General features: G+C 30.9%; 1 protein-coding gene across 1 annotated transcript in view; it reads right to left on the minus strand.

Annotated features, from left to right (window-relative positions):
- Positions 1 to 18,574, minus strand: part of LOC127707981 (FRAS1-related extracellular matrix protein 1-like) — a 43,103-nt gene that overhangs the window by 22,700 nt on the left and 1,829 nt on the right. The window contains exon 2 of the mRNA XM_052212763.1: positions 16,973 to 17,389. Coding sequence (XP_052068723.1) covers positions 16,973 to 17,191 — 219 coding nt within the window. The 5' untranslated portion in view covers positions 17,192 to 17,389. The remainder of the gene's footprint in view (positions 1 to 16,972; positions 17,390 to 18,574) is intronic.

Below are 18,574 nucleotides of genomic sequence, written 5' to 3' on the forward strand. Positions count from 1 at the left end.
ATATTCTATATGGATCACCTAAAGATGGCTACAATTTATTCACAGCATGGATTCAATCAGAGAATATGTGTAACGACCCTTTCTTTGAAAGTATATCCCTAAAAAATGCATATGGACAACAAGATGATATTGGGGGTTTTTTTTCATTAAAAGAGCAGGTAGAATCCTACCAGAAAAAAAATCATATACATTTGTATTGCATTCACAGAAACCAATTTTCATCAAAGATAGCAGACAAGAGATATCTTTGCATTTGCCTCTAAACAGTAAAAAATTTAAAGCTACAAACCCGTCAACAATTAAATACTCTTACATACAGTGCAAGACACAAACAAACGTTTCCTCATGAAACCTATTTGATCTATAAAAACGGTCAATTACATATATCGATATAACTGTTTAAAAATGTCAAGTATCTAAAGGAAAAAGCAAAAAACGTATTTCATATGTTAAATTTTAATTTACTTCAAAGTAAAGCATATATATAAGATATCAACTTCAATGTGAAGTATATTTAAAAGTGTATTTGCGTGTTAAGCATTTTTGTGAGGTGAATAAAATATTTTAATGGAATTAACCGCCTATTAAGTCTATGATAACCTTTAATGAATGAAATCAATTTATTTTCAAATTTGAAATGGAGACCATTTTAACCCAGCAGGTGGTATGTTATTAGAAGGACCGATCTCATTGTTCGACTAACTATGCACATCTGAGTTTACAGAGTGATTATAACCAATGAAAAAAAAATTAAAAACCACATAAATTCACTTAATAACTATAAGCAAAGCTCTAAGCCATAGAATTAATACCCAGACTTAGTAATTTACAAAAAGTAGGATAAATAGCTGTAATTTTTTAACACAGGTGTTACCCTTCTTTGTGATGATATTTCCTATTGTTATAATTGGTATTTTTTTTTCATGTTATGCGACAATAAAGTTAGAATTTCAGTCATTTGACAATTAAAAGGCCACGTCTTAATTCAATATTAGTTTGTTTAGATCTATTTCAGACATGCCTGTCATGCATCTACAAAGTGCAGTACAAGTGTTGGATTAAGAAAAGAGGCTTATGTAGTTATTCCTCATTGAAAACTAAAACAAAAATGAATATATAAGTTCACTCAGTTTACCGATTTAAATAGTGCCCCAACCCTTTATCAAAATCATTGATCTGCCGTAGGATATTGTTCTTTAGTCAAGTTTTTACTGTAAAAAGATATTAATTCACATTGAGATAGGCAGGTATTAAACGCTATTATAGCCTAAGCCATCTTTTTTATATCACAATATATTTTTTAAAAGTTTGGCCCAATTTCCCTGCATGTAAAATTGGTAAATTTATAGTTACTCCATCATAATAAGGTTTGAAAGTCGATTAACTAATTCATCCACATATTTTCAATTGAAAATTTAATGCTAGCTGTGTATTTCCTTTTATTTTCTTCTTCATTTTTATATCACTACTTATATTTAACAAAATTCTTTATAGTCTTTTTATGAAAGATAAAAAGCAGATGTAAGTGTATCAGTAATCATACTTATTTTTCAATAAGTATCTCTTTAAAAGAAGCATGACCAAAAATGTCATAAATTGACGTTTAGTCCCGAGTATCGTTTTGATATTTAAATTTGCACCAAAAGTCGTTTGATAAATATTAATTTAACTTTATTGCTTTTTACAGAAAGGGTTAGCAGACAGACGTTTGGCGACGAAATATTTGAAAGTTCGATGGGTTGCATGGGAAATAGTATGGAACACTGTTTTCTATAAAGAACACATTACGATGTTGTTATTGTAAAACACTGTAAATTGTTTAAGCAATAAAACTTCAAAGTTGGTAAATAATGACCGTTCCCGACGATTAAAAATCGCATTTATAAAATTCATTGAATAATTTTGCATTTGTCCATTGACGACGAACTCCTTCTATTTCCATTTTATGCTGTATATTCAAACAGAATAATTCATAAAAGGTAATGGGATTTCAGATTAATGCTTGAAAACTTGAAGTTGCATTTTAAACTTGAAAGAAATTTACCTTTATTTCATAATATTTGTAATGAGAAATGTCATAAGAAAACTGATATTGGGATTATTGCTTAATACAGCGATGTTTAATAATGTGGTTTAAAATTGAGTGCATGTAATCAAATTTAGTTAATTTATCTTTCTCCAAAATATTCGTTTCTCCAAATTGCTTTCATACCACGACTTTTTGTGGTGGGAAAATTGAAATGTTATAAGATATAGATGATGTTGCAATAATGTTGTGAATATTTAACAAACTACCCACGGCCGAAATTTTCTGTTTTCCAAACCGTTGGTTTATTAACGGATCTTATTCAAATCAAACTCTGTCAAGAAATTCGATAATGAATTAATTAGTTGGAGACATTGTGCAAGTTTTCGTTTTCTACTCGCTAATGAGACACATTGTCATTCAGGGCAAATATCTTGAAGCTGTCATTTCTTATTTGAAGATGGTTGGACTATACAATTCGTCATGTACAAGAACTCTTCAGTTAAGAATCACAGAAGGTGGTCTAATTATGGTGGAAAGCACAAACCGTAGGCTAGTACCAGGTGTTAAGTGGTGGCATTGTTTGAAATTTATTTAACCGCTAGTTTCGAATTAATTACCCACGGAAACAATTTATACCACGTCAATAATTATGGTATTCAGTATCTGAAGGACAATCTATGACCTCTGTAACGTAAAGGTTCTTTACACAACAATGTTTAATTTTTGATACTGGTTACTTTAATATTGAAGCATCGGTGTAATATAAACCTATAATATCAACTAGGTATTCTATAGTGCATATCTAGTCAACCATATTCAATAATTTGTTTAAATAATTTACACGTTTGAATTAATAATAATACAATACATAATGTGACCGAATGATTTATATTTTATAATTTCCACACTATTACCCCCTAATGACTTAAGAAACACCTGTATCTACTCAGTGGCACTCAATATCTGATTGTTTATTGTGATAATTTTATCTCATTTACTGAGTAAAACATGCACAACTGCTTTGTCATCCATAGCAAGTTAATAAAATGTCAATATATTTAAAGTATTTTGCGGTGACCTGGAATTTAAGGGACTGTTATTAAACATGTAATTTATACAGCTAATAAGTAATATAGACAAGCGATAGCTTATAGAGTGCACAACTGACAAAACCCAAATTGCATCAATTTTACAAAAATGAAAATTGACAGTAATTAGTAAGTTATTATTACTATATAGTTTTGCGATTTATTTACACATAAAAGCTAGGATTTTTTATTTATAGCATTTGCATTATAGCATTAGTAGAACTCCAGATAAGGAAACTGGTACTTTCTTTGCCGGGGAAAAAAATGGTACCAAATTGATTTATACTGAGTTGGGAAAACCCTGTTCTTTCAACTGTTCACCAGAGAAGACGTCTAGATACATGTATTGAAATTAACTTTTCCGGAATGTCACACTATCTATCCGAAATTGCATTTTCTATACAAATAACTTGGAGTTCGATGCATTCATTAATTTTTGTTCTTAAAGTTTCTCTGTGCAATATTTTTATAATGTTGCTATGAGCCTAACTCGGCACCACATTAAAATCGATATTTAAACGGTCTCGTACATAGGTATATCTGGTAACCTTGACCTTGATATCTTAAAGTTAACCTTTTAATACGACCAAGTGAACTTGACCTTGTCCTCTGGCCTTAATATTAGAAAGGATTCACAATATTGTCACTGGAAAAATCATATCAAGTTGGTGAAGATGGAAAACAAGATTCAAAATGTATAGCGTTTTAAAGCTCTTTGGTTCCTATACAAACTTAATGATATTTATTGTGTCATACGTGTTAATGGTAACGGATACCCCAGACTCGAATTTAGCATTTGATGTTACAAACAAGCCTTTTATGTAACGGACTGACAGGCGCAATTTTTGATTGATTCGAAGTAGACGATTCAAAGTAGATTTTGATTATAAAATGCAGAAAATAAGAAAGAATAATTCATAGCGTAAATGAACTATAAATGATGTATTCATTTGCAGTATTCTAAAAATGAAATTCATGACTAAATATAATCAACGTTCGTAAATGCAGAGTGAAGAGATAAAAATTGAAAAGAGTCAGTTAATTCATGTTTAAAATGATCAAAACAAGACCATCACAAAAAAACTGATTCTTGAAAAGTAGTATCATCTTTACTGTCCAAAATATTCCTGTCGAGTGTTAGACTTTTGAAGCAAAAAGAGACAGACGAGCATAAACCACGAAACTATGTGTAAAACTGGGTTCTGAGTTATATCATATATACGCACGGGGAAGATAAGTGTCAATTATAACACAGATTTATCAATTACACGGGCAAAATATAGACCACTTATCACAGCATGAACTGCAAAACTACTTCTAAATAATGCAGTTTTATTCACAAACATGTATAGGGGTTAGAGAGTTATACTCTTCCTTTGCATGCATTGTTTACATATTCGAAAGCGAGCTAATGGATTTAACTTAGCTGTGTTTTATTAAGATCTCTTATAGTGGAACTTTTAATTACACATTCGTCATGATGTAATTTTATTTCGCAAACATATTAATTAAGAAAAGGAGGAATTTGATTTGTGAGTGCTGTGCATCTTGAACTGTAATTCTGTCAGATTATATAATCAATCTACATTTGTAACACATTTATACAGGCCATAAATTAAACTCATTGCCACATTATTCTTTCCCCAGCACATTTTATCTGTTTTGTGCACTGTATGACCAAACTATATCAATTGTTGTGGCTTGTTTTCATTTGAAGATAATCTATAGCAACATGTTAATAGCAAAATTGATATGAAATCGAATTTCTAAGCTAAATTACATGTACTAGTTTAAATTAATGTAGTAATTTCATCCGATTTCTATATTTTCAACAACACATGTGTGATGGAACGATATTTTGTTTGGTCAATTCTGATTGGACGTCAGATTTTATAAGGGATAAATCCGTCATAGAAAAATGTAGTTTGCAAACGAAAAACCACTCCACATGTGATCAAATTCACCAGTATGAAAAGGATTTTACCCTTCGTTTTGGTATTTATAACGACAAAAGTCAACTCCTCACCAACAAGTATTGTTTTAAAACTTCGGAGACCGTGTCTAAACAGTAACGAGATGTTCAAGCCAAAATATAAATTGAATACCTTTTCATTTCAGAGATATTACATATACAAATACATAGAATGTATAACAGAAAAAAGCTATGTCTTCCATAGTTTTCACAGAGCTGTTGTGTTTTTCAGTGGATTGTACTCTCTAAAAGATTTAAATTTCCTGTTTTTGCAAAATTAGTTTGTTTAGGTAATATTCTATTCAAAATAAGTCGAATTGGATTGGGAAACATGCCATGGCCATGTAAGTCTGTTTCGTGCACACAACACGATACAATATTACATTCAAACAAAACAAAAAGCAAAATTGGATGTACATGTATATACCCTCAAAATATTTGAAATGTTTCCAGCTTAAAACGCAGAAAATAACAAGCATTTAATTTAAGAGCTTGTTCTTATATTTCTTAGGTATACTTTCTCACACATGAATATTCTGATAAGATAAAATCCTACAAGCTTCATTTTAACAGCTGATGCAAGCTAATACATGTCTTTACTTACGGAAAATACTACTCATTCCACTAAACCGATTAAGCTTAAAAATAAAATACTGAACACCTGAGCCAGACCTTACGCACGACGATCTTTTTGTCTCTATCTACTGAGAAGCTTACTGAAATAAGGTCTTGATAAATAGACCTCGTTCCGAATGAACACAAGGATATCGAATAAACTTTAATGCATTTGAAACTCCATCAGATTATCTTGTTTCAATTACATTTTTAAGCTCTTTTTGTGTCCGTATAATTGTGTATAGGTTAACACCACTATAATTAATTAAAGAGAAATAGTTGCTTACATCTGCGTCATTTGGTCCCTTGTGGATGGCAATCATAACACATCTTCCAATTTTTAAGAAAAGTTAGATTAACTAGACCGTTTTACCTTTTTTGTTTAACACCTGTTTTTTAATATAAAACTTAAAAAAAGAAAAGAATAAAAAATAATCTTGAGAGTGGCTGAATAATTATGGGGCTGGATGAGGTTCTTTATTTCTTAGACCATTGTTTATATTTTCCCCGATTAATATCTATTCTTTATATTGTAGTACTACCTTATTTATTTCTTTTCATTTGTGCCTATTTTTCTCTATTTGCTTTTCAAGTTTTTGCCTGTTATTTTCTATTCTGTATACCGCATCCACATTCTAATATATCAATTACACAGATTAATACTTGAACAAACGTGTATAGAAACAGATGTTGTATTTAAGATAATCCAAAGCTATACCTTTTTTCTTCGTTAAGTTAATTTTAACCAGAACTACCCTGGTGGTTTACCAAAAAGAGAATATGCTAATAGTAAAATTAGCGTTAAATAAGATGAAGATAAAATGATTATTGTTATAAGTGGTAGATAGACGCGCGCTTCAGCAAGTGTATGGTTAGTTACACCAACTACCAGCACTAAAAATATAAATATGGCATGTTTCTCTGCTACTCGGGTTATGCCTATAGCAAAAGGAGTCTAAGTGTATTTTTCTTACCTACGTGATTAGTATTAATACTTAACGGAACTGGAAAGGGACTGGGCTTTCCCATTTTGGGTCCACTTCTGCGAGGGCTAACTAAGTTTTACAAGAAGATATTTATGTCGAAGAAACATTTATAATTTTACAAATGTTTAGTCTAGAGTGAACGTATAATGAACAAAGTTAAATGAAGCGAAAGAAAATATAATATTGTAAAAACATAATTAATAAACTAAATAAATCAAGTTCCTCGACTTGTTGATCCTAGTTGATGAGTAATATGAGAATATATGGTCTGTATGTACAAATTGTGATTTGGAGAAGCGCCAATACAATTTGTTTCACGGACATCATATATTCCCGTATACCATCTGTAATTTCAATTTCAAACTACAGATGTCAAAGTTTTGATCGCGATTCTTTCATACGGGCATCTAGTATTTTACCATTACATGTTTACCAATGGCTGAATAAATATTATCGACAGTTTCACGGTATGCTTCATTAGAGTTTTTCAGATGTTGACAAGCAAAGAATATATTAGCTGCATTACTGAGCCTTTCTTAATTGTTCTGTCAGAAAACGATAAAACAATATTGGTAACACTTGTACAAAATTACAAATAAGTGCCTTCTTGTTTTATCATTGCAGACATAGAATTGCTTTTACATCGTATAATAAACAAGTCTTTGATATCAATCCGATTTTAGCTTCATTCAATCAGAATTAGAAATTCTTAGACGAATTTTTCTTTAGCTTATGTCACGATGATTAATGTGTTTTTCTGGTAGTATACTAGATTTCGTTATTTTTGGTTTCCATATCCCCCAGTTAATGCTTCCTTACAGTCATTCCTGTAGTCAGATTGTTTTTAATGTCAGTTGTCATCAGTGGTTTAACCATAAATTTTACAACTCCCAAAGTTTAGCTTAGACGAATGTGGCTATTTTTTAAGTCCCTTTTGGCGATATATATATATATATATATATAGCTTCATTCAATATATCATATACATAATTTCTCGTAATGGTTCTACGTATTTATACATCCCTTGAATTCAAATTTTGTGTTTAGGTTTGAGCGTTCACGACGAAGGTAAATCTAGAAAAGCACTTCGGATGCTAGAAATTTATAAAGTATTGTTTTCATATTTGAAAGTGATCTTATCCATTGATGAGGTCCACAATCATGTCAACTTTTAGAGCAAGTTATCATGACAAGTTGGTGTTCAATGTTAATACAATGTACCACTAAGTGTGTTCCGATATGAACCCAAATATCAGAGGTCCAGGTATAAACAATTAAATTTTGGAATTTAAGAAGCTCTCCTCCAAAGAACTCTAAACATGCAGAGAAACTTAGGTACGACTATAGGGTGAGTAATTCCTTCTATGATTGATCATATGTCACGCATGCGTCACATCCAGCCATTTTCGTTTGGTCGTCTGTGTTTGCTGGGATTTATCATTTGGATAAGATATTCATTTACGTATACACCTAAATTTTCAATTCTTACAATGACATATCGGATCAACTGAAATTTGCACATTAACTTTACTATGGATGATTCCAGATTCTGGCAATGGGGGAATGGGAAGGGTGTAGGGGATCGCCGAAAAATAAGGGGCGGCGGTAAAACAACCCGAAAAATGTACATAAAACTATTTTTCGACCATTATATATATATATATATAGATGGCTTGTATGTCCTCCCCTTCTCCACCGATGGATCCGCCCTATTTTATGCTGGAAAAGATAGCGATGTTTCCAGTTTAAAAACTTACTAAAATTTTACAAATGAGATATTTTGAAATAAAAGATTTATAAAATATCCTTTGACAATGTCTCGTATTTATATATCCATTATTTTCCTTTGCTGCCCTTTTTGTATATTGCTATCATGAATTAATTGATGAGGTTACACAATGTTTGTAAAATAAAGTACTTTTGCCAAACATTTTTGCGGATGAAAAGTGCAGGGAATTTTGCAGACATATATCTAACGACAGATACTGTGTTTGATTAGTATTTTTCAGTGAGTTCCGGCTCATTACGTTGATGTTATGCTGCGAAGCTGTGCAATGCTATACATATAATCTGTTTTACACTACCAGCAGCATGCAAGCTATCATATCGAACATGCAATCAACTGAGGTAGAATAATTACCCCATTCCTGTTGAATAGTTTAAATTTTCAGTTTATATATCTAATGGCCAATATTTCTTAAAGAAAACGTATTAAATGTTGTTAAAACAGTTGCTTCCGTGCCAATAAAAACTAAAAGGCTCATTTATATCTATTGAAGTTATACCACTATAAATCACAAATGCTTGATCGGTCTCTCGTGGACTTAAATATCCGTTTTACTATTAACTAATTTTAATTGACTCTTTGTAAATTACCATGTAAACGATGTGATTTTTTTTTATTTTCATGATCAATAGAGCTACATATTAAATAAAGGCCTTTAACTATAAATTAAGACACATGTGTATATATAACATGGTCTATAAACCAGGAAAACTTGACTTTGTCCAGTTAAATGAGAAAAACCCTGGAGTCAAAGTGCAGGTGTAGAGTCATAGCAAATCATTTTATTTCCAATTTCTTAATATTTACTGTAAGCGATTTAACACCGAGGCATATATCCAGCCTTATTATTTATCTTAAATAAAGCAGTTGTCAAAGAAATGAAGTAGGTGAGTTATTGAACGAACATCTCCATCAGTACGGGCCTTGGGGTTGACTTCTGTCTAATCATTCAACATCACAACTCTACTAATTCGCCATTTACAAAATTATCACTTGCAGCAAAAGCAGTTTTTGCTCAAATTCTTTTCATTTTTAAATGCATGTTTCGGTCGTTTTTGCTTTGAGCTTTGAAGATCAAAGGAAAATTTAAATGTATTTTCCAGATGGGGATGGAAAGTTAGAAATCAAATTGAGTATTTGTTTTTTTTTTATTATTTAAGATTATTTTATCAGCTTTATGAAGTTGGATAATGAACCTTTACGAGCAAAGAAGCACAAAAACACATGACATCCCGCATGATTTGGTATTGTAAACCTTTCCATCAAGCTACTAGAACAAATACTTCAGTACAAATAAATTTAGAAAAGAAGCATGCAACATCCGCCTCTCCAGAAGTATGAACGTTTACATTATTCAATACCAAGATTCTTCAAAAGTTTATACAAAAAGACATTCATCATACAAAATAGACGGTAATTAACTACACATGATTAACTTTTCAAAGTGTCATGTGGCTAACCTCATGTCTCGATCACTATAAATCAGAATTAAGATGATATTCATCGTGTCTTCCGTTTCATCCAAAATATTCAAAATTAATAAATATTACTTTTAAACTCAGCAGGGGGAGCATTTCTTGAAACGTATTATGATTTGGCAAAATTATTTTTGTGAATGCACATGACCAGATACATTCAAATATGTTTTGTTCAATATTTCGATAAAGTGCATTTTTGCTATTGTTGTCTTGTTGTGGTTGTTGTTCTGATTATAAAGTTTGAATGGAGATTTTACTATTGTATACATATTTAAATATATTAAAAAGTAAAAGTTAATTTATTTTGAGCTTATTCTCATGTCAAGAAAATGGCAATATACATGCAGACACTTTGGAGTTGCAAAATGGAGCGAAAGGATCATGGACCAACTCTTTTTCGATTGAAGAAACAATAATCATATCACATAGGAAAAGTCATAATCATATTAAGGACGAATTCCACAAAAAAAAATTGCTTCGATGAAGCGCATTCTTTAGGGCGTAGAGGATTGTATGTTAACTTAACGTAGCTTCAAGTTTGTTCTTATTCGTGTGGTGTTTATTTTTGTAAAGTTAAAATCAATTATACAAATTTGTACACGACAGTATGTTCCTATAACATTGAAAGCGAACAGTATTGTTGGTTTTATTTGTTTAAAAGAAGAATACACAAGAAAAATTCAATTGGTTCTGTTTACCGGAAATATAACCCTTCTTGACCGTATACACCTCTTTTTAAAAGATCTCAACTTTTCGTGAAGAACGCTTCAGAAATCTCATCTCATTATGAAGAGATTAACAAATCAGAATTTTGATGAATAAAAACGCCATTAAAGTGACTACAATGACAAGCAATCTATAGAAGTCTGAATAGGTGATGACTTGATTTTTGATGGAGTACACGAATCTTTTCACCCCACCACGACTACCATTCAACAACTGCTCAATAGATACTTAAACCAATTGCTGTGATAATGTGAATTTTATTACTTCTTAAGCACTTCTACAACTGGTATATTGTCAAAAATGATTTAATGTGCTAAAAATTCAATTTTCAGCTCAGGAAACAGGTTCCTGTACTAAACATTTAAACGATGAAAAACGTTCCCGGATAAACATCAAATAATATAATGTTTATATAAAAATCAGAAGATGTGATATGATTGCCAATGAAACAACTTTCCACCAGAGACCAAATGACGTAAAAGTTCTCCATCTAGGAGAAAAAAGTGTCATAGGGCACAAACACACAATGCGCACAAATATGCAATTCTTAGAACTTCAAAAGTATAAATTTCAAATTTTGCATCAAGCATTTTTTTTTTTTAAATGATTTATCAGTTTTTGAAAGTAAGATGATATCTTGTTTATGACCCGTTTGACTTGAAGAGTAAAAAGTATTTTTCTGATTAGAATTTGCGCTCATTTAATCATAAACTGTTCACATTCGAGGTTTTTTATCGCCAGTTTGTTCTGAAACATGCTGAGGCATTAGAAGCTTCTAGATATAATCCCGGATCGTTTCATTGTTGTTTACAAAGAAAGAGATAATATAATCGTCTTAAAATGATGTTGTTAACATTCAAGCTGTACCAGGTTGAAAGTTTCTTGAAGGTTTAAGACGAATAAGATATAGATAAATGTGCGAGCGAGGTAAAGCAAAGTTGAGAGATATCTGAAGGAAATTAGATATAAGTATTAATCTGCAATGATTAAATGATAAACTATTACATATTTTGTACTCTATAAACCTTTTCGTTGGCTAAAAATCTACATATTATGATAATAATTGCTAGTTTCTACTTTTTCGTTCGTCGTTGATAACAGCAGTGAGATCAGATGAAACCAGACTATATGAATGACCAATAGTTCCATGATTGATTATTGAACATCGAAGGCGAAGGCTAAAATGCGTTTCAATCAAATTGCGAATACCAAATATCAACGGAATCGTGATTAACAGATAAATTGGTGGTTCAAATATATCAATTCGGAGGTGTATCAACGTAATAAACATAATTTAACGGATGATCTTTTTGTTAATTAATACATCACATATATTATGCATGAATGGTCGAATAAAACTGGAAAGATTGAAACCAATCTGAAATTCAAAAGGACTTTCATTTACAGGAGTTTAGAGCAATTACACGTACTACCTTATATGATTTACTATGCATAGATTCTTAAATTTCTATAATTCAAAAGAACCTACCTGAAATTTATCATGATCATTTACATACATATTAGAAACTATAAACTACACAATTGATATGTAACCCAGATTTCTATTGGACACTATAAGACTCCCTTTCAAACATTAAACATACAGTAAACTTTTTTAGCTGTGTGAAATGCAATGTTTAATGTTTTAATTACTGAAAAGGTATACAATTGAATGAAACTTAAGTGTTATTTCCAAGTCTTAGTGTCTATATATATAAATGGACGTGATGCGATGTAAAATGTAGATTTGAAAGTATAATTGGCCTCGTATATTTTCTTTTTCCTTCCATTTGCATGACATAACATTTTTTCAAGAGCATATTTAAAATATTCAGTAGCATATATTAGTTACACAAAACGAATCTCTCCTATTGTGTCTTGTATATGAATGAATCGGTAATAACAGAGTGTCAATTTAAAGCTATAATTCACTATGTCAGGAGAATTGGTAGATTTGTCTGTCAACAAGTTTATAAAATGGTTTTCGACCTTCGTTACTCGTGGGTAGAATATAAAAGTGTCAAATGAATAAGGTTCTGTCCCATCACAGTATCTTTCATGTGAAAATTTCCCGACTCTAAACACCTGGTAAATAACCTTTGTATTGTCCATCGTCCGTCAGGCAAAAATATTTCAGCCTCGTGTTTACCTGGTATTTTGATTTGACAATTAATATTCTCCCTCACGGAAGTGTCTAGATAGTAAATAGAGTATATCATCTAATTCGATTTAATTTAAACTAAACTTTCGAACATAGATTAAGTATGTTATTTGAACTCATTGAAGTTACTTTATACTCATGGGCTTTTAAACAGCTCCCCCCTTTTGCAATGCGTTTGTTTTTCGTCAACTTAACAACTTTAAAGTCGACGTAGTAACTCTTTTATTCACATTAAGTTAATGTTTCAAACCATATATATATAAAGAAGTCTAAATTGAAAACAACGTTCAACCCTATGATTGCGTTGGATAAAACCGCAATTTTTATACGTGTGCATGCAAAACAAATTTCTTGGTAGAGGGGTCTAAATACAGCACAAACAACATTTTCCAAAAGACCAAAAAAGTGAAAAAATATATTTTAACAAAACGCATTTGACTAGCAGGTCGAACAACTGATGTTCTTAAACCCTGCTGACTGCCATTGGAGATTGCCAAATAAACGGATCACGAAGATGTAACAAAATGGATCTTATAATATATATATAGATACCTTTCATTGCAATTTACGAAAGATGAATTTCATATTTCTTTAGAATAGATCAGCAAAAAGTAAAATCACCAAAATACTGAACTCCGAGGAAAATTCAAAAAGGAAAGTCCCTAATCAAATGGCAAAATCAAAATCTCAAACACATCAAACGAATGGATAACAACTGTCATATTCCGGACTTGGTACAGGCATTTTCTTATGTAGAAAATGGTGGACTGAACCTGGTTTTATAGCTAGCTAAACCTCTCACTTGTATGAGTATAATCCCGATTCTTTGTTTAAGCCAATACTTATATATTGCTAATAGTATCAACCTCTAAAATTAGCCATCCTTCCTTGTTATGGAGAATGTTTATTTTTTACTTGAATAATGAGTTATTTTCTTTCTTTGAGTAAGACTACGTGTAAGGTATAAAGTTTTTTTCCCCCTATATACATTAAAAATAACTAAGAGAGAAAGAAATCATAATGTATAGCTTAAAAAGTGCTCAAGGCAAACATAACAATTGTAAATGGCTTATTTTATGCCATCTTTTCTCCATGCAGTTTGTCCGGGATCACGAACATTACCCTACTTTAGAGAAAGAGATGAGACTCGCATTCAAATTTTATGTTTCCCATGATTTTAAATGCATAATTTGAATTTATTATTGGAATAGAATTGCTATTCTGTAGATTGTAGGCGTGTCAAACCAGAAGTTATAACTGATGTTAAATGCGTATGTACTTTGCTTTAATTTTAATGTATGTAACTGCAAATAGTCACATTATCCATTATTTATTGAAAATATAATACAATTATTTATTTTCTTTTGAATGATATTTTTTTAGAGAAAGTAAAATGTTAAAAATTAGCACAGGTGTCATGTGCAAATACAATATAATTTTACGACTTTGATGATAATCAACTGAGTAATATCTCAACAAACTTTCATCAACAGTGTAACCAGCAGATATTGATAAGATACTATCGAAATTCCTAATTTTTTTCATATACTTAGCAACTTATAACTGAATGGTATCTTTGGGAGAAAAGAAAAACAAACAAATATCAGATACAAAAAAAAAATCTCAACGCGTAAACTGATGGAAATTAATATATTAAATCTTGGCTGCTGTTATCAATTTGCGTCCAAACTGAAGCTTTTTTTAAAATTTTTTTTTTAAATAGAATTAAACTTGATTATATATATATCTGGCTGCAAGACTTAATTCTGATTCTTTTGTCATTTGAAAATTTGACATTAACTCAAGGGCAAAATTATTTCAATTTACTGAAACACCATGAAACTGTCAGCTGCTCCGCGAAGGCTATACAGCTCCTCTATATACTCCAGTGCGAGCTCCAGTGGCATTGTGTATGTATTCAAGACCAACTGGGATCAAACTTACAAAAAGAATAACTGGGAATTTCTTAAACAACAATCCATGATCAATCGCTGCCGGTCGGATATGTGAGTGTCTAGATGGGATTTGTAGAATAGAGAGAATAATGGACCAGAAGAATAAAGAATAGAGAATAATGGACCAGAGGAATAAAGAATAGAGAAAAATATAACTTATTTGGTTATTCTCTGCCCTGCAAGATATCTCACAATGAAGAAATCTGAAGTCCATCTAAAATCCTGAAAAGAAGCTACCCCTTAATATTTTTAACGTTGAAACTTTGGAAAACATTTACATATCCTTTTCTTCGAGAACGTTTCACTTCACGAATAAAAGTTGTATGAATGACAAAAACACGAACAACATATAATATGTGGTTTTGCTGTCCAACGTTTTCATCTTTATGTGTCTATACTACCAGCTACATATATACTCTGCGAGTTATTGCTCGTTCTATTTCAGTAAAAACCACAAAGTATTTTCGAACATGAACGTCAATTCTTGCTTTTTTTTTTCTCTCGATTTAAACATAATGATCGATAGTTTTACTTTTAATTTAATATTTAATCCATTTTTTTTCACTTATCGTGACCTATCAATTTTCAAATGTGACAAGTAAGGCTTATTTAACAAACAAATAAAAGTCGTCAGTGGAAATTGCTGTCATTCAGATATATGTACCTTTGACAGTTTCAATTAAAACTGATCACAGATATATAATTGTTTTCAATCTCAATGAAATTCAAAGTACAGATTTCTTTTCTCTCGCATTCCTGTTTCTTATATATTTTAATGTGAAGTTAAAGAAGAGAAATGTGATCTACAACTTCGTGGGGCATTAATGAGAAAGTTATTTTAGTTTCAACAAAAAGAATATGAGAACTGCCATTATTTATATAAAAATTAATATGAAAATGTATCATACCACTCCAGCGTGTCAACACAAAATAAGAAAACGTTAAATTTGCCTGTGGTGTAACTACCTTTAACATTAGTTATGATGTTTCTCGTTTGTTTTAATAGATTTCCGCAATTATTATTTATATTGCCTAAGTTGTTTTTATATATACATTTTTTTGTTTTTGTTTTATTGTTTGCAACGTTTCAAAAAAAAATCACCATTTTGAAAATGGGTTAAAGATGATGTGGGGTAAACACCAATGAGACAGCAACCTAACAACACTTGTAAGACAACATGAGATAGCCCTATAGGTCATTACATGATTTCCAACAATTGATAACGACAAGACGGTATAGTAAAGTCTAAATCAACCCAATTCTGCGAGAACGGTTAAGTTTAAATCGTCCTAATTCTAGAACGTATGGTAAGGTTAAACTCAGCCCAATTCTGCGCGTTTGGCTAGGGTTAAATCAGCTAACTTATATAGAGCATATGGTAAGGTCTAAATCAGCCCAATTCTGCGCGTATGGTTAGGTTTAAATCGTCCTAATTATAGAGCGTATGGTAAGGTCTAAATCAGCCCAATTCTGCGCGATTGATTAGGTTGAAATTAGATTTATTCTATAGACAAGAAATTAGCCTTGTTCTAGACAAGTTGTTGATATTTTCAACAGAAAAGACTGAATTCTCAATAGACAAAACTACGATGAATCAGTGACAGTTACTGACGAGAAGCACGCAGGGTTTTTCATCATTAAAGCAAAATAAATGGCTCTGCATGTATATATTGCACAGATCATCAATGACATCATTAAAAAAAGAAAAGAAAATATGTAGAAAAAACTTAATGTTAACTTGCATATTGACTTACTTAAAAAAATATTTAAAGACAACAATGAATCTAAAATATGACACGATTAGATAAAAGTAACTCCGAAAAAGAAATAAAAAATAGGAAGATAAAAGTACAACACTTTAAAATATTACTATTTCGTTTGATATCTTTTTACTATAAGATAACATCATTGTGAAAAAAGAGATTATATAAACCCAAGACAGGTTACTTCTCAATTTTGTATGATTTTGACAATTTGGTTAAAAGTTTTGAATAAAGAAATTAATAAAACAGCAAGAATTACTCTTTAAATTATTTTCTCAACATGCAAGAACTATTAATTACGTTGATTTTTTGCTGCTTTTTTTTTGCAAAGGATATTTTTTGTTAGTTTTATTAATGTTATTTTGCTTTTGTAGATAAGATAAAAAAATATTTTTGAACTTGATGTACTTACATGTGGTTCCACGAATCCTACTCGTTGTGTGATGGGGTCATTTCTGACAACCTCTACTCTACACTCGTCCCCCTTTTCTGTTACAGTGAACCGAATATCATCACGTTTAAGATACACGCTTCTTCCTATTTTGACTGTTAACTCCTTAGTATCCATCACAATTTGACAATAAGCACAAAGTGAAAGCAGCGACAAAACTGCAAATCGTAGAATTTTCATTTTTACACTGTCATAAATTGTCAGTGCTTAGTACTCCATTTTGCACCACATTTACTTGACAGCTTCCATCACATTCCCTTTCTTTGTTTCACTATATTATTTTTTTATTTTCCTGACACAAATAACTTTCACATTTTCACTTTTTGTTGATTTTCTCCTTGTTTAGACACAATCCTCTCTGAGAAAACAAACAAACACCTGCGAAAATAAACAGCTAATATAAATCCATTTTCCAACATTCGTTACGCTTTTCGTTTTTAATTATAGCTAATAATTCCACGATGGGAACATGCAGAAGAGAAAAAGCTAACTGATAACCCAACGGATTTAGCAGTTTCCACACAAAATGTTACTATGACTTTTTTTTTCTAGCTGCGATTGCAACACATAAATGTGAACGCCTTCTAACTAGGAGCACGTTGACTGTTTTGAGTGATCATAGGTGTTTAAGATCATGAAATCTAACAATGCGACTTTAAAAGGGCCATATTTAGTATGGAATTAAAATAAAATAGATTAGGTAAGGTGAGATTACACTTATATAAACAAAGATTTACGTTTTAAGAATTATATACAGTTAGTTTAATCATCTACTTTCTCACTCCAGATTTGTGATATATCTTTTTGAGTGTCAGGTTTGGACGCTTAACTGTAACAAACATTACAATCTATCAAATACCTCACCGCTTTACTTGATAAAGTTCACACCTTGATTTTCAACTTGTATTTAAAATTTAATTACATTTTCTCTTTTTTGGTTTTCATTGTCCTTTGCGCGAAAAATATTTCAAATTGAAAAATATTTTTGATTGAAAAAAACTTCTTAAGTTCTTCATGGCTGTAGGCATTGTTTTCATTTCTATATATACTATTTGTATCTTGAAATGGCCTTTATAAGACGTGTCTAAAAGCCATTCATTCCTTTATACTAGGCGAATATCAAGATGTTAAAATAAATTGTGACATTAATAGAAAAAAATATTGTAAAGATTGCAGTTAATGAATTATAAACAGATTTATACTACTGACACCTGTACCTTATTTTTACAAGACAATTAGGTGCGTGACAAATGTTAATAGATTTGACATATTAGTCCAGCCGATATGTCATTGTTCAGATTAACATATATGAATATACGTTTCTTTAAAATTGTGAATGAAAGTAATTGCAACATCTGCTAAGAACCCCATAAAAATTAATTTTCCTAAATTTTAACATTTTTTATCGTGGATGTAAGCAGTTGGTGTTTATGCTCATATGAAATATTATATACATAATCATAAACTGTCCTGTTGCTATATAAATAGAAAAATATTGAAATTATTGGTATAGGTCATAGATGAGAAACGAATTCAGTGACTTTACTTAAACCCGAATCGCCA

Source organism: Mytilus californianus, unplaced genomic scaffold (assembly GCF_021869535.1).
Source record: "Mytilus californianus isolate M0D057914Y unplaced genomic scaffold, xbMytCali1.0.p SCAF_1, whole genome shotgun sequence".
NCBI classification, from domain to species: domain Eukaryota; kingdom Metazoa; phylum Mollusca; class Bivalvia; order Mytilida; family Mytilidae; genus Mytilus; species Mytilus californianus.